The sequence below is a fragment of the Bemisia tabaci genome, chromosome 1, assembly GCF_918797505.1.
Source record: "Bemisia tabaci chromosome 1, PGI_BMITA_v3".
NCBI lineage: Eukaryota > Metazoa > Arthropoda > Insecta > Hemiptera > Aleyrodidae > Bemisia > Bemisia tabaci.
This window is the reverse complement of record NC_092793.1, coordinates 58,758,789-58,784,421: the sequence shown is the minus strand read 5'-3', so window position 1 is coordinate 58,784,421 and position 25,633 is coordinate 58,758,789. Positions and strand designations below refer to the sequence as shown.

At 39.2% G+C, this 25,633-nt stretch overlaps 1 protein-coding gene across 6 annotated transcripts in view; it reads left to right on the top strand.

The window, feature by feature from the left end:
* The window catches only part of dnc (phosphodiesterase dunce), a 774,040-nt gene that overhangs the window by 228,392 nt on the left and 520,015 nt on the right, over nt 1-25,633 (top strand). Inside the window, exon 1 of one of the 6 annotated variants that reach the window (XM_072304314.1) lies at nt 21,776-22,470. The exons of the other annotated variants lie outside the window; for them this stretch is intronic. Coding sequence (XP_072160415.1) covers nt 22,226-22,470 — 245 coding nt within the window. The 5' untranslated portion in view covers nt 21,776-22,225. Of the gene's footprint in view, nt 1-21,775; nt 22,471-25,633 lie in introns of those variants that run through there. 6 annotated transcript variants of the gene reach the window in all.

Genomic DNA, 25,633 nt, shown 5'->3' with positions numbered 1-25,633 from the left:
ACAGAAGCCAATAAGCCAGAAAAGGAAAAAAAAACTTTAAGGTTAAAATCACGGTGCCCCTACGGGCAGGTTATCAACATTATCGACAAAGCGATAGACAAAGAAGACATAGGGAGTACAGAGCGATCCTATCGGTTGAAATGGGTGGTTCCCATATGTAGATTAAGGGAGAAAATGATGGTCTAATCATAGGGTCTCTCGTGGGTTGCGTTAGGTAGTCTATTATCTGCCTCCTTTGCCCTCGCAAACATTCGCTTCCACCAATAGGATACCTATATGTCCCTTTTGTCTTCTTTGTCGGTTGCTTTGTTCATCAATTTCAATAATAGGTCTCAAGTGCGGTGTTGGTGTCATTGTCGAGTTGTGATTGGTTTATTATTGATCAATTAAACCGCTTTACACCAATCAGGAAACTCGTTTTATCGTAAAAATTAACAAATGAATTTTGCCGGGGGGGGGGGGTGCCACTTATGCCTAATTACACTTGCCAGTGCTAATCTGATATCAATTATTCCTTGGATTCATAATCGATCAATATAAATCAATAAATTTCGATTTATGGTGGCAATTGATTGCCAAATGGACGGGATAATCGGTTACGATCAATCGATAAATTTTATAATTGAACATTCCTAGAGCATGTTCTTCATTCACCCCGGTTTTTTTTTTTTTTTTTTTTTTTTATTTTTAATATTCTCTGGTGGTCTGAACTGACTTCTCGCCATGTGTTCTTTCGACAATTTATCTGTTATTGAAGCTCCACCGGGTGCACAAAAAGTGGAAATGTCTGAAATTGTTAACTATGCATTACGCACCTCCGTAAAAAAACGAATAGTTGCACTCAGACGCTATATCCGAACTAAATATTTTCTTCTCCCCGACAAACATTGTTCTTTTATTTGAAGTCTTCCTTTTTTCAAAGAATGTGTAGCTTTTTGACGCGGATTTCAGTTTTTTCCCCGTTTTCTTCTTCTTTTTTTCACGTAATTTTTAGTCTTGAGAAAATTACAGCCATTATTCTAACTACACACAGCTCATGGAAAGTGAAACAGCCTTCAATTTTGCAACACGCAACACACACATCCGTGGAACACGAATAGTTGTATTCAGGCGCTACATGCGTGTACACCATGTACTTCAGCGGCAAAGCGTGAATGATCGATCGTCGATATTTTCCCATTTGATGCTACGGTAAAGAATCGATTAATAAGGTGTTCGTTCAGAACATTCTGTGTATCGATCCCATTCTATTGGATTAAAAAACCAGTCAATTAATATCTCGCAAGGTACGCCATGCCATTGGTGTATTTCTCAGACGAAGGAACGCGAGCGCATTCCAAGGTTGCAAAATTGACTGGGCACTTTAATTTCTTAAAATAATATAACTGGACAGTTTCTTTTAGCTAATCCACAGAATTTTGACATTGAGGTAAGACTTTGCGACTAGATTTGTTTTCTCTCTTGTTTCCAAACAGTAGCAACCAATTTTATTATATTTCGTAATTTCAGCAATGGCATTCAAGCGTAAAACTTTGAAAAAGACGAATTGTATTCTGTGCTATCAATGAATAATTGAAAGAAGACTGAATTAATTCGCAAAAATTTCGTACAAATTACAATGTCCATAAAATTGACTGGGCACTTTAACTTCTTAAAATAATGTAACCGGACAGTTTCTTTGAGCTAATCCAGAGAATTTTGACATCAAGGGAATACCCTGCGACTAGATTTGTTTTCTCTCTTGTTCCCGAACAGTAGCAACCAATTTTATTAGCTTTCGTGATTTCAGCAATGGCATTCAATCGTAAAACTTTAAAAAATACGAATTTTATTTTGTGCTAGGTATTGATGAATAATTGAAAGAAGACTGAATGAATTCGCAAAAATTTTGCACAAATTACAATGTCCACAAAATGTTTTTTCGAACAATCCAGATCCGTTCATATAGAAACGATGCACAAGTAAAACATTTGAAAAAAAAAACTCTTGAATCTATTTTTTTTTCTTCGAAATATTATCATCGATGCTTTATCCACTCATCAAACTTAATAACAGGGCTCCCCGGATTGTCAATTCGACAACCTTTTTAGACCCTTAGGATGGATCTGAAAAGGTTCCGGAATATTTCCATTCAAAGCGCTGCTCACCGGAAAACTATCCATTTTTCATAGACCCCCGGTTCGGGCAGCTTAGTGTTCATTTATTGTGTGTCAGTGGAGAAAGATGAAATACTAAAAACCTGAGGGATGAGTCCCTTGGTTGTTCCTCCCTTCGTCCGCAGCGATGCACCCTACCAAATGGGCCATGTAACGATATTTAACCCGGGTGTTTACTTATCTGTTCTTTCCGGTGCAGCAGCCCTTTGATGAACGTTACCGGGCGCCCCGGTTAAAATCTCTCAGCGTGTACTCTGTCAACCAATCCAGTTAGTTCAGTCGAGCGTTACTCCTCTGCTAAGCAATAACGACCTATGGACATTCGAGAATTGCTAAAGAGCGACGCCAAATACGACCGTTTTTTGGCACAATTTGGGCCAGAAGGGATTTTTCTGAAACCGGGCCCAAACGATACCTTATGATACCCTAAAACTCTGGTTAAAATTTTAGCTTGAGTATACGCACGGTTTTTGAGAAAGGAGGGGGCAAAGTTGCCAAATCGCCATCATTCTGGACAGCATTTCTACAGCAAAAAGACGGGAAAAATGGACGAAAAAGTTACACCTTTGATGGATTTCGGCTGTAAATGTTCTTATTGGGCCCCCAAGCATTTAACTGTGTTCAGTTTCAAAAATTTTGATCGCACAGTGGTCCAAAGTGGGGAGAAATCGGCGACAAATCAGGATTCTTTGTCAAATTTTTAAAAATGGAAATAAAATTGTCGGTCTGCTGCAGTTTTCATGGCTAACAATGTTCTTATCGGTCCTCAATGCATGAAATTGTGTTCAGCTTCACAAATTTACATAGCACAGTGGTCAAAAATGAGGGAATTAGTGGACAAATTAAGATCCTCTGTGAAACTTTTTAAAAATGAAGTGAAACTGTTGGTCCCCAGTAGAGTTTAGATCCCGAAAAAATTCTTTAAATTTTTTTTTGGACTATTTAAATCATTTTTTAATTTTTTCTCTCCATTTTTCCTTCTTTTTTTTAAATTTCTGAAAGTTTGTATATTTTATTGAGATAATGCTACAAAGTGTATTCTATAACAACGTTCTATAGACAATACGGTCTGACATGCAGGAATAATTAAGAAAATTAAAAGCTGAAGCTGAACACAATTCCATGCATTGAGGACCGATAAGAACATTGTTAGCCATGAAAACTGCAGCAGACCGACAATTTTATTTCCATTTTTAAAAATTTGACAAAGAATCCTGATTTGTCGCCGATTTCTCCCCACTTTGGACCACTGTGCGATCAAAATTTTTGAAACTGAACACAGTTAAATGCTTGGGGGCCCAATAAGAACATTTACAGCCGAAATCCATCAAAGGTGTAACTTTTTCGTCCATTTTTCCCGTCTTTTTGCTGTAGAAATGCTGTCCAGAATGATGGCGATTTGGCAACTTTGCCCCCTCCTTTCTCAAAAACCGTGCGTATACTCAAGCTAAAATTTTAACCAGAGTTTTAGGGTATCATAAGGTATCGTTTGGGCCCGGTTTCAGAAAAATCCCTTCTGGCCTAAATTGTGCCATTCTTGGCGTCGCTCTTTCCTCCAAAAAATATTTATTTTTGTGGGAATGAATGACTGTTTTTCAGAAGATTTTTAGATGAATTATAAAATTAAAAACAAATTGTTTGAAAATTTTGAAGAAAAATACTCACAAATCCCCTAGAAAATCAGCCTTTTTCAGAAAAAATAGCAACGTCTGAAGTCTCATACGGCGTTTTTGCCTAGCACGGGAGATTAGGGTACAGGGTATCTTGTCGAGCGGGTGCATTAATGTCAAAGTTTCCGGGAAAAATAAGTTTAAATGCATAATGACTGTGAGAAATTTAGGAGGATTCGTCACTTTTTTTCGCTTCCTCTCGTATTTAGATTGTGGAAGATTAAAATGCGTAACCGTTAATTAATGATCTGGATTGATACAATATAATACAATGGGCCTGTTGCAAACTTTTGCTAGAGCAGAATGAAGAGTTGTTTCCTATAGATAATGCCTCAAAAATCACGATGAGCGCATCGGCAAAGTCTGAAATGCACTCATAAATTCACAATCTGCGTAAGAAATTTGCGTTATTTTGAGCTTCCCGCTTCAAAAACGATACTACTGCACAGGTGAACATTTTGTTAGAGGAGTCGCTCCATCGTCGGCAATATTCATCATGGCCGACGCTTGCGCAGTTCCCCGCGTAATTCGAGGAGAGTTCAAGGTCAATTAAGGCGGGCGAGGAAAATATGAACGTAAACACGCCGATTGTTATATGGTTTAATCCTGTTCAGGTGTTATCTCGTCCCATCACACGTGTTTTGGCGGACTGGCGTCGGCCATGATAAGTATTGTCGCCAATGGAACGACTCCTCTAACAAAATGTTCACCTGCACCGTAGTATCGTTTTCGAAGCGGGAAGCTCAAAAAACCGCAAATTTCTTACGCAGATTGTGAAGTTATGAGTGCATTTCAGACTTTGCCGATGCGCTCATCGTGATTTTTGAGGCATTATCTGTAGGAAACAACTCTTAGTTTTGCTCTAGCAAAAGTTTGCAACAGGCCCATTGCACAGTAAGCACGCGCGGTGCAAGAACTATGCACGATTAAAAATATTCGTTTTTAGTGTTACTTTGTGTTACTTTTTTTGGTGTTGGATGGGTCAACACGAAGGACTTGGTCGCTCAACACAATTTTGTGATAATTAAGCCCACATCGTTGGTTACTCTGCGGCATCTAGGGGTGAAGAAAATGTCCTGCAGAACTTAGATACTCTTGTTTTCCCCCGCAAACTCTGAGGTTGCGACTTGCTAGCCAGTGGCGAGGCGTGAATGATCGATTATAATCGATATTCTTCATTTGAAGTTGTGGTAAAGAATCTATTTTTAAGGTGTTCGTTGCGGACACCCTGCTTATCGATCCTTTCCCATAGTTTTACATGACAAGTCAATCGATGTATCGCAAAGTACGACACGCCACGCCACTCTTGCTATATAGTGCATTGGACTATATTGCCAGATTTGAAGGCGTTCAAAGCGTTTGGTTGGGTTACGCAATTAAACTAACCTCCCGGAGAAACGAGAAGTATTGCCAGGTTTGAAGGCGTTCAAAGCGTTTGGTTGGGTCACGCAACTAAACTAACCTCCCGGAGAAGTGAGAGGTATCGCCAAATTTGAAGGCGTTCAAAGCGTTTGGTTGGGTCACGCAACTAAACTAACCTCCCGGAGAAGCGAGAAGTATCGCCAGATTTGGAGGCGTTCTAAGCGTTCGGTTGGGTCACGCAACTAAACTAACCTCCCGGAGAGGCGAGAAGAATCGCTAGATTTGAAGGCGTTCTGAGCATTTGGTTGGGTCATGCAGCTAACTAACCTCCCAGCAAAGCGGGAAGAATAGCCAGATTTGGAGGCGTTCTAAGCGTTCGGTAGGGTCACACAACTAAACTAACCTCCCGGAGAAGCGGGAAGTATCGCCAAATTTGAAGGCGTTCAAAGCGTTTGGTTGGGTCACGCAACTAAACTAACCTCCCGGAGAAGCGAGAAGTATTAACAAAGATACGATCGAGGTTCGTTCGTGGCGGCTCGCGCCCAATTTTTAACGACAAGTCGCAGATTTCTAACACCAAGTTTTGGCATTTCAACTCAAAGATTCGGTCGATTTGACACAGAGAAGATTATCTCACAAAAAATTAACCAACAGCTTGTATTATTTCATGTTCTACTTCCCATATTAACACAAAATTTATTCGGTTCACTTTTTTTTACTTTGTGAGCTGTTAAAAAAGTTTACTCCTTCCGTGATAAAATACTCATAATTTATTTTCTTAATTTTGTTGCAGGTAAGAAAAATACGATTCTCTATTTTGATGTGAGAGTTTTTAGCATGAAATGCAAACAATTTTTCTCCCTTGAACCATAAGTAAGTGCCATTTTTATCATGATTTAATCGACCTTAGCTAATTATAACTTTCAATCATTTTTTCCTAATATTGATAACGTGCGCAGGAGTAAAAGAAATTCCAAAAATTATAATTAGAGTAAAAATTAAATTTTTTGGACTCCAATGCGTACCAGCACGAAACTGAGCACCAGCACCGGCAAACCCAGCACCGTTTCTTTACCTTGTTACATACAGTTCGGGCCACTTCTTAGTGTTTTTTCTTTTCAGGAGTAAAATAAATGCATATGAGTTAAATGTTTTATATGAATGAGAACTTAAATTTAAATACTTTCTCCCCCCTTCCCCTCCCCCATTCTCTAAGGAATTTTAGGGCACCGCATCTACCATAAATACTACATACTTGTCATCGTATTATATTTTTCCCAGCTCATAGACGGACTTTTCCTCCTCATGTGATGTCGCATTAGTAGCTTCATGAATGATCGATTCTCGATCTTTTCCAACTTAAAGCCATGGTGTGGAATCCATTATTGAAGTGTTTGTTGCGAACTGTTCATCGACCTTTTTCCATTGGTTTAACCGGCAGAGCAATCGATATATCGCAAAGCAGGCCACGTAATTGATTTGATGGCACTGGAATGACGGTCTCTGTTGAGACGATCGGATCAGCGGCTGGAACATGCAGTTACTAGGTTGCGCGTCCACACAAAACGGCAATACGGTCTGAACATTGCCAAAGCAAACATCGTTAAAATTCTCGCTACTATTTACTATTATCAATTCTAAACCGACTCAAATGACTTTGCGACGGGAAACCACAGGGCGATCTTTCGGTCAACAGATAATGAAGCAGCCGCGATGCCAAATTAATAATAAGATGAAGATGATCCATGAACTACTTACTCAGACCATGTTTCCATCATGCTGCAAGGCCACCGCAGCGTCAGCACAGGAGCAATGAAGCTCGTTTACCGATTCAGTATTTTTTCTTTAAAAAAAAATTCCAAAGAAAATTGGAGTCTATTTATTACGAGGTGGCTAGGGTCTGTTTCCTCCGACTAAATCTATTGTAAACTATCGATTGCAGATTTTTAGGGTCATCGGAGGTATTTTTTGATCATGGTGTTTCGTATTTCTTTCTGAAAGAGCTAGATTGTGGCATATGCAAGAATTTAAAGGTGGACACATCTTTTCGTCTTGGAAAAATAAACTAACTAAAAAAAAATTTCTTCGTTGCCTAAGTTCCTTTCACCTTCAGAAGATCACGATTGTCTCCAATTCTGCAACCGATTGCATCGATTCTGCATCGGAACCATTGCTTACATTATCACGGTGGAGGACGTCACACGCCATTTGCTTCGATGAAGGACACGTCATTTCTGGTTGACGTAAAAGGTGTTTGAACACTTGAACGGATTATATTTTTTGCAAAGCTGTAAACGTGAATCATCAAAACATATGTAAATTCTGTGACCAGCGTACCAGACTCATTGGAGAACATTTTTAGTATTTTTTTCTATTTTCTGTTTTTCTTTGTTTTCATTTTCTCTATTTTTCTTTGTTTTTCTTTGGTTACTTTTTTCTGTTTTCCTTTCTTTCCTGTTTTTCTTTTTTTCTGTACTTCTGTTTTTCTATTTTATTTTTTTAAATTTTTTCTGTTTTTCTGTTTTTTTTTTATTTTTTTCTGTTTTTTTCTTCTTTCTTCCCTTTTCCTGTTTTTCTTTTTTTCTGCTCTTCTGTTCTTCTGTTTCTCTGTTTTTCTGTTTCTCTGTTTTTCTGTTTCTCTGTTTTTCTGTTTTTCTTTTTTATTTATTCCTTGTTTTCCTTTTTTTTCTTTTTTCCCCTATTTTTTCAAAAGAGAAAAAAACTCTCTCACCTTCTGTCCTTAATAATTATTTTTGTTTCAATTTGAGACTTATTTTCTAAATTACTAACCATTCAAATGCATTTGACTCTCGTAGATGATATTTCTGACGCGTGAGCACGTGCGGGCAAGAACGGCAAGATCCAAGTCCACTGACACAAGCAGGGGGATCGCACATGTCTCGTGGGCGCGAACAACGCTGTTCGCCGTTTTATCGAAATAGTTGTGGCGCGAGATGCCCCCCTTCCCCCACCCTCATCCCCGGAAAAGAAAACTACTAAAAATAAGCGGAGCCGGGGCGTATGGAAGGGCCCGCGGGGACCCGCAACGAACCGCGACCTGTTCATGTCGCGTGACCTACCACGCCAATTTTGTTGACGGCAATACGTCGCGATACGTTGATCCGACGTATTCTCAGTGGCAACGATGGTTGAAAAAACGTTTAGATACTCATATATTACGTAAAGACACCACTTTAAAACTGTGTTAAAATTTATGTTGTAAAAATCCCTTTTTGTGTAGGTAATGGAACACAAAACAGGATAAGAATCAACATCGAAAAGACATGTCTGCTCGTCAAAAGGTCACGCAAAACGCGCAGTGGCGTGGCGTGCTTCGCGATATATCGACGGTGAAACTACCAAACCACGTATCTCGGTTTGCGACGTCGCAGACTTCCTGTCATACTTTATTTTTTAAATGAAAAACTACTTAACATCCAGTCTTGAAAATTTATGTGATTTTTCTTCTTTGTGCGGAGAAAATTCCGTGAAAATTTCAAGGAATGATATTGATTTGGTCTACTTCAAAAAAATAAAATGTGAGCGCAGATTTTTAAACACCGCAAACGAGATACGTGGTTTGGTAGTTTCACCGTCGATATCGATTAATCTGCATTTTAAACCTATGGAAAAGGATCGGTAGACAGGGTGTTCGCAACGAACCCCTTAATAGTCGATTCTGGTCTCCAGCGCCAAGTAGGGAAATAATCGGTTATCGATCATTCACGCCTCGCCACTAAAAACGCGTTGAACTCGCTGAACGAGTTCAAAACTAACTCTAAAGTGAGAAATTATCGTTCGTAGCTCAAATAAGCAGTAAAAAACTTCCCGTTCGCAAGTCAAAATCAACGTGGGTCAGCCATTGAAAACTACGTATACCTCAGACAATTAATCTGATCTTGGTTTGAGACGAATTTCATTCCTTCTTTGATTCAAGTTACGTCTGTACTTATACTGCGAAAAGGAAAAAAGATAAAAAAAAGAAGAATAAGAAGGAAAAAACACCACCAAACCGGGGAACTTCAATCATTAAATAATCATACTTAACTCCTCGATTTGACTCCTGTAGACTTTGGTGTTTTTGTGAGCGATTAGTGTGATTTTACGTACAAAAATAAAGTATCCTCTCAGTTATGAGTTGAATTTTTAGTGTTATGATACTTTAATGTATTCTCCGAAAAATTTTCATCAGGACACTCATATCGCGGTCAGTTGTCCACTGACTTGTTGAAAAATTTGTGGGTATTTGTTCTCAAAATGTTCAAACACGTCAGGTTAAATTGCAAAAATGTCTCAATAATATTTTAAAAAAAAAATAAAAATAAAAAATATAATAGCACACAAGTTTTCGAAAAAAAAAATCGTGTATCAGAAGAATTTTAGCAAAAGCCGGATTTTCATTTATGCATAGGTATGCAACACGGCAGCATTGAAGTCGCCTGAGAGAATATTTCCTCATATTTTATATCACATTATGTGTGGCAACGGTATCCGTTTGACAGGAGTTAACTTTCGGCGCAATTATGAACACGGGCGGTCGTTGTCAAGAATGTAAAATTTCAGAAATGTGTAAACTTGAGTCTCTGCGAATTTTCAGATTCGCCACGGGGATTCTGTCTTTCGAATTTTCGCCAACCTCTCCCGAACAATTCAATCAAGAGCATGGCGAATTTTTCTGCTGTGAAGTCTGCTCCCTTATTTCGCCTCCTCGTATGCTGCCTACCTAAAATCATAATCCGTCACGAAGGTGATCCAATTGTTTCTCTTCCTTCCTAACATCACCCAACTGATTGTGAATCCAGCTATAAGCTGTTCCCTCTTCCACCCTCTTCACTCGACGGAATTGAACTATTGAATTATCAAATTTATTTGACGAATTCAGTCCGCTATCCAATCACCACGGAATTAAAGTGTCAGGGGTTATCCCCTAAAATTGTGGCACTACCCCAATTCGTTGGATGATATGTACATTTCCAGTTAATTTTGGTAGTATCGCATCTCCAAGTGTCGGCCTCCTATGGTGTAGTGGTTGTAGCGCTTGCTCTATGATCGGGAGGTCCCGGGTTCGATTCCCGGCCAGGCGACCCGAGTTTGATGGTTTCAAACAATGGTTGCCTGGGACTGGTTCAGTAGGGACGGAGGGGGGATGGGACTTAAAGCGTGGGATTAGCCCTTGAGGGCTATTTGAAGTAGTAAAAATAAAAAAAAAAAAAAAAAAAAAAAAAAAAAAAACTCAAGTCGGTGTAGTACCGCAACATTTAGACTAGTAACCCAATTTTTTAGGATAGTGTCACAATTAGTTGGGGTAATACCACAATTAATTGGGGTAGTACCACAATTAATTGAAAATGTCCATATCATCCAACAGTTGGGACTGAACCCCTACCTCTTTTTTTTTCCGTGACAACTGGTTTCATAGCGGCACGATCTCGACAGTTTTTTTACCCAATTCAATTGTGTCAAAAAGGTGCATCTACTATGTTCGGCTAAGTATCGGTTTCTGGTAGAAAGGCGTAAGTTCGTAAAAACTGAAATTATTTACTCTGAATTTTTCGTCAACTAGGATGGCTAAAAATCTGGAGGGTTCAAAATATGGGTTGGTCTCTCGACGTTTTTTTTTAAGTCTTATGTTTGGAATTGGATGGAAAAACTTTTAGTGCTTCTTTTGGCAAATTTTCTAAATTTTCAAGTGAATAATTTAGGTGTCCAGTTAAATTGAAAATTGCATCACCAATTTTCGTTTTTTCGGTAGAGCGTAATAGTGAAAGACAACCATTTTAAGCATTGCTCTTAAAAAGAAAAAAAATTCAGGAAATATTTAAGCAATCTTATGAGGGTCAAAACTGCAGTAAAAAAGAAATGAGCATCTTTGACTTTCGCCTCGCTATACCAAAAACCGTTTAAATTGTGATTCATTGCTCTGATAAACCAACTGTTGATAATTTTTTCACGATAAAAATTCAGCATGTTATCGAAATCCGGCCAATCACGGGCGCGAATGTGGATAAACTGTCACACTCTTCGGTATCGTTTTAGGCGGAGGAAATTAGTCATAGGATCCATTTTCTTAGAAATGATCGATTCATACATATTATTTCATGCCATTATGCCATTTTCATCCTAGGCAAAAGTCCCTTTCTATACCGTCTCGTACAATCGAAGCCAGGTGGTATTTTTTGATTACGAAAATGGTGTAGGAGTATTTAGAGTTGAATTTTTTACGAAAGCATGCTACCGCTTCGATTTTCTAGAGAATCAAAATCATCCCACTTCGTGCAATGTCCACAGAAAGAGGTACAGACATTGAAAATGTTGTTTTCACAAAATTCCGAAAACATTTTAACTTGAGTGAAAAAGAGGTAGATATGCCTGTAAACGCACAAACTCGAGGATTAACAAGTTCCTGAATAATGCAAAAAATAAAACAGGATGGGGAGATCTATTTGATAGTTATCTACAGACAACCGCTTCGATGTTGAGTTCCCTATCCCCCGGTTTTATTTGGCAAGAACAATGTATCCCTTCGTTCAGAATGTTTTAAACGGCCTCTAACACTCAATGATTAGGGTATAAGCCCTGTTTTTCTAACCATTGCCGTACCAAGCACGTATACATGCAATAAAAATTCAGTGTGTATCCTAAAAGACAATCGTTGAATGGGACAAAGTCGAGAAGTTGTTACTTGGGAGTGAGGCTTTATAGCTACCTACCCTCGATACGAACCGAGTCTATACTTAAAGACGCCTGACACCGCTCAAAAAATTATGCGACCCTATCGGGTATCCAATACTCTTTGTTTCGGAGATCAATTTTCAAGTCCGAATGAGACTTTTTTTTGTCCCATGCATGATTTCCTGAAAGTTTTTATTTTCGGCCTTTAGGTCTGTAGAAGAAATTGTGGATTTTTCCCTCCCAGAGTCCCAGATATGTGTACGAAACTCTTGCCGTTCCGAGAGGTAATTTTACCGTATTTTCCATGTTTTGTGGTTTCAAAGGTCTATGATTTTATGAAATGGTGATGAGCAGTGTTTCTACCTTAAAATATGCTGTAACTAGAGATCTTTGAGACCAAAAAAAAAAGTTTATTACGTCACAAATTCGAATTCAATGGGTATTTCTGGAAGAAAATTTCACAAAAAAAAGAAAAGAAAAAAACCAATAGAACTCTTAAACTTTATTGATTTATTTTTTCGAAAAAATAAGATTTTAAAGTTTTCAGATTCAATCCGACCTCTACTACTGACTCGTTTCAATTTGCATTAGGGGCCGGGCCGCGTAGGAGCTAGGGCTCGTAGCCCCCCAGTATTCTCTAATTTCACGGTGAATTTTCCCCGTAATAAACCGAATTCAATATCGATTGGTTTGTGCAAAGAGGAAAACTCGCCGAGAAGCATCAACTCCAACAGGGCAACCGACGGAGACGTACTTGACGGGAATAAAACGTCTGGATATTTTATCGAGTCATAAACCCCTATCCACCCTCCAGCGGCACTATTTCCTCTTCGCCCTTTTCGAGAAATAAAATGGATCCGTAATTAAGCGCCCCGGGGTGATGGACGCGACGTATGCGCACTCTTCCGTGAGAGTCGTAAAACTGACGGGGTTGATCCGCTCTCCCGACTGTTCTCCTAAGCGAGACCCACCTAACTCCCGCTGGAACCCTGTGTGTACATAGGCGGTTTTTGATGAGCACGGGAGTCGTGCCTTCTGAGCGAGGTGCAGGTCTCTCTATACGATTAGGAGAATTAGCGGCAACAATCCTCGTTTATTAATCCGTCGTAAACCACTGGCAAGTGTCACGTTCCTCCCCGGTATAAGGATGAAATGAACAAACTTCTTTCGCAGCAGATTCGGCTATATATCGAGTTTTAAATCAGCTTTTACGGCTCTACTAGTGCGGAGACATTTTGATATTGCTCGGCGATTTTTCCCGCTGCTGAGGACCTGAATCCCTCGGAATATTCTTTTCGTCAAAGGCCATATTAGTTAAATCAGGTTTCTTGTTAAATGCTATAAAGATTCTCAAATTAGGTACATAAACTAATCCCTGTATGTTTTTGAGTATTAAAACTAAGTATACTAAAATTTCAAATTATTTTTGGTACTTTAATCTTCAGTTTTTGGTTAAATTAACACTTTTAGTTCTTTTATCTGCAGTTTTTGTCGTCGGCCTTCTGTGATGTAGTGTTCAAACGCTTGCTCTGTTATTGGGAAGTCCTGGGTTCAATTCTCGGCCAGGTGACCCGAATTTGATGGTCTCAAACAACAGTTATCTGAGGCTGGTTTGATTAGGGACGGAGGGGGATGGGACTTTGGGGACGGTGAAGCGCAAGATATCCTCGTGGATATTTGAAGTGCAAAAAAAGGAAAAAGAAAAAATTTGTTCTATTATGTTATGATAATCTTTGGTAGGTCATTCAAGTGATATAGCAATGAATTCATTAAGTTAAATGTAGTAAAAATTATATTTTTACACCTATATATTTACTAAATATCTCTCTTAAAAAATGATTATCAAAATGTACATATTTTTCCCAGTGCCAGTTTTTTTATGAAGTGTGAAAATGATTTTCCTTTTTTCTTGGACGGTCCTTGGTGGGACATGTTTCTCAAAATTCGAGCAATTATTTCCGCGGTAAAAATTGGCGATAGGAGCTGCGTTTCAAAATACCATAGGAGTTCTTATAGCCGACTGAAGAGGGAGATAGAAAATCATATAGCTGGCTGTAGAAAGTGGGAAAAATCATATGGCCGGGCTACACGAAGCGATAAAAAATTATCCAGCCGGGCTATAGTTCCTATCGCCGGGCTTTACACTTTATCGCCTGGCTGATGCTTTTTCGCCATCGGCTATAAAAGGCTATAAGAAATTGTGTAGAAATTCTTGTGCTTTGTAAATCCTTAAATTTGTACGGAATCACCTTAATATTTACAAAACGCACATTATATTTTCCTTTACTACACATTTTTTTTCATCAATTAAAATGAGAGTAATCCATCATACAGAGTGTGCAAACATTTCAAAGTCATGAGTTGAAAAACGCTGGCTCCGCGAGATTAAATATTGGAGCCTAACACAAAGCGGAGCGGCGGCGCACAGGCGCCTACAAACCTAACAGGGATACTTCACGCATTGCGCAATACGTGAAGTATCTCTGTTAGGTTTGTAGGCGCCAATGCGCGTTCAGCGCTGGCTGCTCGCCCGCCGCGCCGCGCCGCAGTGTACCGCGGCGCTTGAAGCAACTATTTCACACCAGAGGTATTGCACAGTATCATACGAAATTGAAGGCGCTCCAACATATTAGAAATGGCAGGCATCCTTCAAAAGTACGGAGCTTTCCTCGCAAATTAAATTAAGATACTGCGGCCCAAAAAGAGAGCGGTAGTCCAAAAACTCACCAGGTCCTAGCATCCGTAATTAGTAACGTTTAGCATACACTTTATCGCCAGGCTGTTGCTTAATCGCCATCGGCTATAAAAGGCTATAAGAAATTGTGTTGCCGGCTATAGAAGCTATTGGAAATCTTACAGCCGGCTGTAGGTCTATGGTATTTTGGAACAGAGATTCTACTGCCGATTTTTACCAGGGTTTTTTTAAAATAAAATTATCTTTGCGAAGACAAGATACAATTCTAGTTATGTCATCAGTTGACAAAATTCCTTTTCTTTTATTTTTATTACAGGGCAGTGATGCGGCGCCGCGCCGCGCGCTGTGCCGGCCGCAAAGCCCCTCGACAGCTCGAGTGGCTCTGAAAAGTGATTCAGTCGTAATCACTTGAAAGCGATAATACGCTCTTCGGTGAATTCGCCGTGGGCCCGACACGACGCACAGTGAATCGAGGCAATAGGGGAAGTCGGACAAAATTTGCAGACTCTAAACGCTTATAACTCCGTTTATACAAAAATTTAAGGTTCTGAAAGTAGTTTCATTGGTTTCCTCGTTAAATTTTCATCTATAAACACCCCTTGAAATTTAAACTGACATGAAATAAATTTTAAAATTTGCGGTTTTAGTCAAATTTCATATCCGACCTGCCTCATCGAATCGGTCCACTGTGCGGCGCTCAAACCATCATTCAAATGCAAACACAAACAGTAGTGTTCAGATAACTATTTTGCACTGCTACTCGACGTGGCAACGGTCGGCAATTTATTTCACAGACCGTGTTCAAAAAAATAAAATGAAAAAGTAAAAAGAAGGAAAATTGAAAATGGACAGCGTTTAATGAAAGAGAAACAGCGCCAAGAACCTTGCGTTGCTAAACGATTCAATTTGAAAATAAATTAAATCAGAAAAAACAATGTACCACGCCACCCTATTGCACATCGTTTTCTTTTTTTTCTTTTTTTCTTTTTTTTATTCAGGATTCAGGTCATTTTCACATAATTCCTTTTGACATAGGTATGTCCAATTTTGAACTACTAAAGAATACTCCTTGGGACCTACCCATGCTACAAGAAATTATACACCAACGAAAAATGAACCGTATGCGTTGAATTTACATGCTACGTAGTTATTTTTCATTTTCTTCTTTCAATTTTCCCTCCTTTCATTTTTTTTACAAGTACAAAAAAAGGAAGAGAATTCTAAGGTTTATCAGTGATTTTTCTATTTCTGCGATGAGAGGGGGTAGAGGGTTAAGGAAAGCTTTAGATAACGTTCATAAATTACGTATCGTGCTTTTTCGGTATTTTTGACCTCCCCCCCTGATCCACTTGTAATGCTTTTGTGACTTAGGCCCCTATCCATTAACACGTATAAATTGGCGTAACGCTCTTCTTACCCCCCCCCCACACCGCCCCCCTTGAGCGTTACGTCATTTATGGACGGCTCCTTATGTATTTTATGAGGGAGCATAAACGTGCGGAAAAAAGGGGGTAAAAGAAATCAGTTTTGTAGCGTTAAGAACCTAAGGAACGGCCGCGGGCCGGCTTGGCAATAAACCGTGCCACCAACTGCAAGGAAATGGTTCGTCGGTGATAATGAACTCGATTTTCCCTATCGCACCGGACAGCTGTTATGTCATTTTCCCGGTGATATCAGAGCACACCTATGCCACCAGACAACGATGGCGGTAACTCCTGGATGGGACTATACTTTTTGCAGTAAGGAACCACGATTTGTTGGGTCATCCATAAAACACCCATTTGCATAGTGACAATCAAAGTGGAAGAGGAGAAGGAAGAACAGGAAGAGGAGAAAGAATATAACAATTTAATAAAAAGCGGTAGAAGAAGAGAAGCAGGGGATGAAGACGAGAACAAAGTAAAGGAAGAATAGAGGAAAATCAGGAGAAAGAAGAGAAGAGAGGAAAATAGGAAAAACAAGATGAGAATGAAGAAGAGAAAAAAAAGAGGCTGAACAAGAAAATGAAGAAGAAGAAGCATCTGTCTGCAGAGACATCAAGGGGCCTTCCATAAATTTCGTAAGGCAATTTTTTGGCATTTGCGACCTTCCCCTCTTTCCCCTTTATTACATTTTTTTGACGTAGGTCCTATCCTTTAACACGTAAAAACTAAATGGATCGCGTTAAACAGAAAGGAACCAAGCCACATCAGCTATTGCCAAATTTAATTGGGCAATTTAATTTATTACATGAAAACGGTCCTGCGGATTTTCGTGCAAATTGCAGTGAAAATTCTCCATAGTTTGAAGCAAATTCCTTAAAATTTTCAAAGGAATCTGCACAAACGTTCTCTCATAAAAAATTGTATTGCCCAGTTAAATTTGGAAATAGCTGATGTGGCTTGGTTCCTTTCTGTTAAACTTGGTCCAAATGGCATAACGCTCTCCCCGACCCCTCTCCCCCCTAAGCGTTACGTAAATTAGGGAGGTCCCTATGAGCACATACGTTGTTTCTAAAATGAGCCTAAACTATTAGTTTCTAATTGCAAAATGTAGTCCAATTGTAACCACGATTTTTCTCTCTTTCTCTTTCTCTCTCTCTCTCTCTCTCTGCCCCCGGCCCGCGCGGTTTATAGAAAATCCGATGCAAAGTTAAAAATATACGCTGGCGGGCGCGCGTCTCTGCGTCTCGTTCCGTGGCGTCACGGCGCCAGTCTCTTTGCTACTCGTGTCAACGCTGTGTCAAATCGCGGCGCGACGTGATTTCGTTCATTTTAGCCTTAAATAGCCTTCGTCTCGTCCACGCATCCCGACATCCATAATTTTTCAATTTTCAATCATTTTTGCGACTGTTTCCGTCATTTTGACGCGAATTGAGTGATACCGTACTAGAAATATTGTCCGACGATCTACTACACGAGTCATGCGCCAATATAAATGTAAACACCCTAATCATGGCACTTATTTAGGTAGTGATTAATTGAGTTATTGGCCACGGCATTCGTTATAAATCGCAGTGCAACGGCTCCGATGTGAACATGCACATAACCCTGTTGTATTTACAGCATGTTTCTGATAACAAATTGAAATATACAGTTAATAGATTTACTTCAAAAAATGAACGCACTTACTTGGGTAGTTTTAGGCAAATTAAGTGGCTACATTATTCGTTGTAGATCCCAGCTCGATGACTCGATTGTAAACACACACATAACCTTATTGTGTTCGCACAATGGTGGTCAAATGCTTGTGTGTGTTTCTTGCAAGCGCCATTTCTCGTGTTTAATGAGTCATTCATTGATTTATGATTCGCAAAAAACACTCACGAAGAAAGCACAACACACAGCAAAAATGATTTATAGCGCACACGACTCAAAGTTTTAGTGCAATTCTCGGAGTGTTAGTGTCTTTTTCTGGATTCTGAACTTGTCTTTTAGCGTTCATGCGATCTAAACGAGGAGACGTCGTTTTCGTGCACTGGGCTAGGCTGTCATATTCAACTGCATTTTGAGCTTCATGTTGACTAATATCTGGACTCTTCAGATTTCTTTTTGTATCCTCGTTCATTCCAACCAGATTACACGATGAAAACTCCTTTAATTGCATAATCTAAAAATATCAATATTTTGTACAGCGCATACGAGACTTGACTTCTTGCAACCACATGTATACTTTGATATGCAGTGCTCAGCGAAATTGTTCCTCGTTTTTGACCTCGTGGTGCCCACTAACGCTCTATTTTTAAGTCTGATAGTTATGTAAATATTATTAGTCGCGGATGGGTACAATTTGCGGTCAGGAAAGATTCATTGTTTTACTTTCAGATGGCTTAACACATGTATCGAAGCACACGGTTCAATGAATTCCTAATTTCGGTCTTTTTAGATAGGTCACTGTATGTTTTGAATCCTTCACTGAACAAACTGAACAATCTGAACAATCTTATTATAATCTTATAGAAACTAATTGGAGTAAAATAGACAGTCAAAATTTCCCAATTGCGACCCTCTAGCACACTGTCTCTTTTAAATACTGACATTAAAAATTAAACCAAATCTCAGAATTCAGTTTTAAAAGAATAGGTAAAATAGTTTATTATTTGTTAGTGTCATACTCATTTCAAAATTTTTAAATTTTTAACGCTCGTTTCTCGATTAAAATCATGGAATCTCAATTGAGGATTAGCACTCGCCTCGACAGCACCATTCCTCAGGTGTTCAAATAAGCGTACCTCCGACGTATATCTTACAAGGCGCGTCATATGCGTGAGGCAATAATATTCTGAGCGGCCCTTCTCTAATACTCATAAAGATAATCTCTAAAAATAATTCATAACAATTTGTCTATCAGCCCGTCGTAAAAGAGGGAAAAATGCCAGAAAAAAGTGCCAACATCGGATTAGACCATCACACTAACATAGTCATTTACGTTGAAGCATAGCCAGTGTGAGCGAGGACATTCTCTCTAATAAATAAGTTAAGAGGTTCTTGAACGAAATTCTGGCTCAGGATTTTATTTTTCGAGAAGTTTGGCTGATGCACTTTCTCTTTTTCTCTACGGCGTGTAAATTCTATCCGCTCCATAAAAGTTTCTTTGATACCAATCAGAGACTATCCATGATAATAGCTGGAAGTTAATCAGGTTGTTTCTTAAAATTCTCTTTATTACGTTATGAATCGTGCAGTTTCAATTATTTTTTTCCCCTCAAAATTTCTGGCAAAACCAATTTTTGGACTATTTCTTTGACTTACACTGCAAGAGAAATATCGCTCAAACATTGACTACTTTACAATTTTTAAAACACTAGAAATGCTTTTTACAAGTTCGTTGAAACCATTCAACTCAGTTCATTGTTTATTGTCTTACTTGCCGTGGGACGATAACGTAATAGGTCGGGTTCGTCACACCTACGCGTATGCAAGGTAGTTTTTATAGTTATTCTAGAAAAGAGCGACTCATTCTTATTTTTGCCTTGTATCTTAATTCTTCGCATGCTCATAATTAAAGACGATGTAAAGTACTCTACACTGTAAATTATCCGACGTCATTTTTTAGCGCTGGTAAATTCTACCTGTCAAGATTATGCTGCGGATTATTTAATGATGGCTTACCGCGGACAACAAACAAACTCTGCTTCTCAATTCGCTTCACAATTTGCAGATATCCCTGGAAAGAGGGATTTTCCCTTCCTTGTCTCATACTTTCTCCCTCTTTGTTTTTATTTTCAAGGCTTGTTTTTTTATTGAAGCCTTTTCCCTGGTGACAGCAAATTTTGTGATCAATGCAGTATTGAAATAACCATGTATCAGAATCTAAATTATGATTTTTTTTAAAATTTTCATTGTAAAATATTACAAAAGGGGGGTACCGTCCTCTGCCATAAAATCCTCCTATAGTACTGTTACAAGATCTTACATTTTTGGTACTTCATAAACTAATTGGCAACAAAATTTTGGTTCTCAAATTATTTGAGAAAAAGTTTGGTCGTTAAAATTATTTAGGTCACTGAAATTTTTGTCATAAATTTGTTCCTGAAAGTAATATAATTTGGTCTCTAAATTATGATAAAATCGCGGTTTTTTCTTTTTTTTTCGTGTTTTTGTTTGATATACAATGTGACAGCCATTTTACTGTATGAAAAGTGACACTCTTATAAATTGGCCATAAACACATAACTGTTAATTCCTTACTGCATTAATTCTCTCTCTCCTTTTTGAAGAAAAATGATCAACTCCATCAAGATTTCCCAAATAATTTTTCGGGATATCAAAATTTAAGATGCAGTATTAAGTTTAGGCTTACTTGAGCGATATCACTTCATCAATTTCACTGTCAAATCCTGCACGGTCAGGACTAACTGAATGTATTTTACGAAAAAAAACAAAAAAAAAAAAAAAACAAAAAAAAAACTTGAATTTACCTTCTAAGAGATTACTCATTTAACATAGAATAACATCGTTTCAATCAAATTGGTTCCTGCTTGATATGAGCGACTTCTCCCTGTACGCAATCGTGTTTTATCACTTATGCAAGAGATCTTCCTTCTTGCCGACCAAGTCAATAATATTTCTGCTTAAATCTAGTAACCATTTCCAGTGTGCGTATGCCGTACTAGATTGAACGGCTCTAAACTGTCGTGCCAAATCTTAAACCGTTGCAATTTTCAACCAACTGGCAGCATTAAGACACTGATTCTCTGCGTGGTAGCAACGTGACATTATATGCGTTTATCACCAGATCACACTGACAAAACGCCAAAATTTGTCTCTTCGAGAATGTGAAATACTAGATGCTCTGGCAGCACTGTTTTTATGGAAATGCGCACCCACGATCCCATGAACGACATCAAACTCAGAACATCAGTGCCAAATATATATCGTGTGAAATTAAAATTCCATATTAAAGCTTGAGATGCTGAGTGTCTCTAATAAATTTAACGAACTAACTAAATAGCCCGAGATTCTGAAAATTAACCAACTAATTAACTAAAGAGGTTTTAAATATGTCAGAAATTACACGCATTATCTTGGCAGAAATTATTTTTGAATGTGTTTTAAGTGGAATTAACGTCTAGTAAAATGTATGTAAAACAATTTTTTTTTTTTAAACTAATCTTTTATAAGATACTTTTAGTATGGTTCTAAAAAAATGTTGTCGAAGTCCAACTGCCGATCTTCTGAGAGTATGCTAAAATATTTTAAACTGAATTTTAAAGCTTGTAAATGGTTTTAAAAAATCCCCAAAATTGGTTTCTTGGTGCCTAAACTTACGTATTCTCACGAAGGTGTCCTTTTTAAACTTACGAGATTTCGAATGTTTTATGGTGTTATCGCAAAAAAAAAAAATCGCATGCATTAAGTGAACTTTCATGCAGCAACTTAAGGAATGGAACATTTTCACTGGCCTTTCTAAGTGCCCTATGAAAAGAAATGTAAGTGAGCCGATTCCTCTTTCCAGATTTATCAGCACCTTATAAAATTACACATGGTGGATTCGTTTTGTAACTCCTTCTCTCACAAATTTTTAGAAATCGTCCTTTCTTCGCCCAATTTTGAGTCATGAAGTATCTATATAGTTTGGGGATAACCCAGCTTATCACTCGCTCATTTAAGTGCCTTTATTCTTCGAGTAATCTGGTGTTTATTCAAATTTTCCGTGCTGTATTTAGGTAAGCTTAGAACGTCTTGCAATGCCATTTTCTCGTTTCCAGATTTTCGGTAAAAAAATCTCTTCTTGACCGATACCAGTGATTCCAAGTGCCATTATTTTGGAGATAACCGAGCGATTTATTTACCAAGTGCCCGGATCGATTTCGTAATCTTTACTCGCCTTTTTTTAAAAAAAAAACTCAGAACTCCTTAAAATGTAACTCATTCATTCTCAGACTGTTGGTAAACAATTTCATCTGATCCACTTCCAGTTATCCTAAGTGTGCCCTTTTGGTAATGAATTAGCATATTACTCATCAAGTGCCTTTATTAACCTCGTAATCTTCAAATTTCTCACCACTTTATAAAAACTGAAACCGCTCTGTAATGTAACTTATTCGCTCTTGGATTATCGGTGGAAAATATCTCGGTGATCGTAAGTGTAGTTTGGTGATAATCGGGCACATCACTCGTCGAGTGATAAGCCAGGAGTGCGGGGTTTGGTGAGACCGCGATGGTCTGTTGTGTCTCTCTTGCGGGAAGATGTCGTTGTACAAAATAGAGAGTGTGGAGGAAGTGGAGCGGGATGATGCCGAGCCGGAGATGCCGGTTGCGACGCCCGGAGTGGCGGTGGTGCTGGAAGCAGAGGGAGAAGTGGTCAACCCGCAACCGGATGCCATCACGGTGCCGCCCGAACCGGATTGGCCGACGCACGCCGTTAGAAGGCGCTTCGACAAGGGTGAACGCCGCCGCAGAGGCTGGACCGTTGTCATAGGCAGGGAGTTACGGTGCGTAGCCAATCTCATTTAATTGCAGTTAGAGTTCATTCGTCAGCATCTTGGTCAGGGTGTCTACAAGTCCGGAATTTCTGGAAAGTCTGGAAATAGTACTGATTTTTGAAAGGTGGTCCGGAAGGACCGAAAAAGTACGGAAATTCCGCAAGAAGGTCCGGAAGTACCGAAAAAGTACGGAAATTCTGCAAGAAGGTCCGGAATTGTTGTCATTTTTGTCGCAATTTGAGCGAGAAATTCAAATTTGTGAAGTTTTTCGAATTTTGTCAAATGAAGGTACTGAAAAAGTACTGAATTTTTTTGTTGATGAGGTACCGAATTTCTTGGGAATGTACTGAAAAAGCACTGTAAAAGTACTGATTTTTGGCCAGTTTATTTTAGTAGACGCTCTGGTCAGCATCTTGGTGGTAAACAAGTTATAATTGTGTCTACGGGAGAGTAATGATATCTCAAAAATCCTTTTACTACAGAGAAAGTGTGCCGCTCTCTGATTGGTCGGCTATCTTGGAGCCCCAAAGTTGGACCAATGTAAACAAACCCCAGCCCCTCCGCTCCTAGTTTGGCCCAACGTAAACAAACAAGATGGCGACAAAGTTCTACGTGATTTTGGATGTGATGGAAATTTTTTAATATCCAACTTCTGAATTGAGTTCGGATCGAACTTTGTTGGATATACATGTCAAAAATTAACCTTTGAGTATGACTATCGTTTGTTTCTGAGCCGATAATCGATGTCCCTCTGGGTCGGGTTTGTTTACATTGGTCCAACTTTGGAGCTTCATCCTAGCTTAAAACTGATGAGCCAATCAGAGAGCGGCACAGAGATGGCAATACCCTCCCGCCTCCCCTATACAGGTACTCTATAAAAAGTAGTGGAGGCACTTGGTCAGATCTGGAGAAAAAGATCTTGACAGTCTTTTTCCTAAAGAGATCTCGCCTTCCGAATCAGCGAGCCGATCTTTGAAATTGGTAGGCAAAACAATAGACAAAAAAGACAAAACCTGCATAATTTCCGTCGAAAATGTTTATGTTTTTTGCGTGATATTAGAAAAAACATTTGAAACAGTCAGGAATGCTCTGAACTCTTCTGATAAACGGAACTTCCGCGGACCCAATCTGGCAACGTTGAAATGTAGTTACGTTATTTCGTAAGAGAACGACGAATTTGGTCACCAAGCCTAACCAAAGTTCAATTCGCCCGAAGTAACCAAAAATTTGGAAATTTTGAACTATGTGCACGCCCCAAGAGAATGAACCTAGACGATTATAATGGATCACTCACCCCCCCTCCCCCATTCCCTCATGTAAAGCTGAGTTTGGGAATGAAGCGTAGACAAGTGTTCTCGCGGGCTTCCGCGGTTGGTATCCATTAAATATTCATGGAGCTTTGCGCCGCTCCGTCGGAGATTGTAGAGCCGCGCTAACTCTCGGCTTTGCCCGATATTTGTCGGGTTGGTGGGTACGCAAGCCCGGAATATTGGCTTCCCGATGACTTTTAGTCATAAACGAAACCAGGGTCGCGGAAAGTTCTCAAGTGGGGTTGCCCCCCGCGATGTGCTCTCCAACTTTCCCAAGATCCCATCTGAGCACAAAGTCTGCTTCAAGCTTGACCGGTTTTTCTCCGAGCTAAAGTGTGTTTAATTTTAATCGATTATGGATTTTCATGGTAAGTTTCTGTAAGTGAATTTTAGTCTCAAGTAAACAGAGCAGTCGCGTAGCTGGGAATTCTTTAAGGGAGGGAGGGGGGTCTATTAAAAAACGTGACCGTAAATTTACATCATTTTTTGTACGTCCCTGATAATATTTTATGTCTGCCTTCCAAAAGTTAAAAAAAGGTATACAATTAACGAGGCTAAGGGGGGGGGGGAGATGTCCAGACTCCCTGGACCCCCCCCCTCTTATTATTTCACGATAACAATACTGCCTCTAACCGCAAGGAGAGTGAGACAGGAAAAAAAAGTAGGGCCTTTGGATCAGGGCCGGATTCACCTACTTTCCGGCCATGGACCGCCTGTATTTTGCCGCCGCCTTATCATTCGTTTTGAAACATCAATAAAAAGCATCAAGTGAACGTACAAGAGGGGGAGGGGTGCATAAGACGCGTCAAGCTGGACACATTTTTAGGGAAAGCCCTGTCAACACTACTATAGCAAAAGTTCACGGAACTTTGCACGAAAGTTAAGTTCCGTAAACCTATCTCCGTGTGAACAAGGCCTTCCATTTATCAGAGATAAAATGAGCTTGTTCAGCAATTCGTAATTCTTGCATTTTTGGAAACTAGAGAGTGCACAGAGTTCACAGGAATTTTCCCCGATTTTTTTGAGCAATATTAACCCACGAAATACGAGTCCAAAAGTCCGTATTTTGGGCTCCCATTTAAACGCGCGCCGCTTGGCCCATCTCAAAATGGCGCCCATTTTCTCCGTCCGGCGGTGGCCACACTTTTGACCCGGCGTGCCGGCGAGGTACCTCTGCATGCCTCTGCCGTGTGTGGGTCGTATAAACAAACGAAGATTGATAACACAAATGATCCAAACAACTCGAAATCTCTTAATTTAAATTAATTTAAATCCATTTTCGACTTCAACCAAGCATTTGACAAAAATATTCATCGTATTTTACAACCAGGAGCCACGGCCTATCGGCTCATTTTAAGGTGCATTCTGAAAATCAGTCTTACAAGTCCAGTGTCCAAACCCAGACTTTCTTCTTTTACTTTTTATGACCATTCTCTTTTCATTTTCGCCTCTAATCAAATGTTTTGCAGTTTCTTTGTCTTAAGTATGTGGTCCTGAATTCATTCAAGAGTTAGAAGTTCACCATTTATTTAGTATTATAGCCTTTTAACCTCTCAAGCTTTACCGATATGATCTCATGTAGTTCGAGGTTTCTTTGGCCCAAACCAAGTGATTACACATCTGATGTGTGTCTTATGGCTCTTCAAATTCGCAGTTTAGAACTAAATCAGAGACTACAGTTACTTAATCCAGTTCTGCTCTCTTGTTCAATGTTTGTCATAAGTGTTTGTTCGTGTCTGTTCTTCATAGGTGACCACTGTAGTGCACATACACAGTTATGCTATCGGTACAGGTATTATTTCTTGTTTTCTACAGTCAGGACTTTCTCTTAAGCGCAATAATTTACCAAAGAAATTCACCTA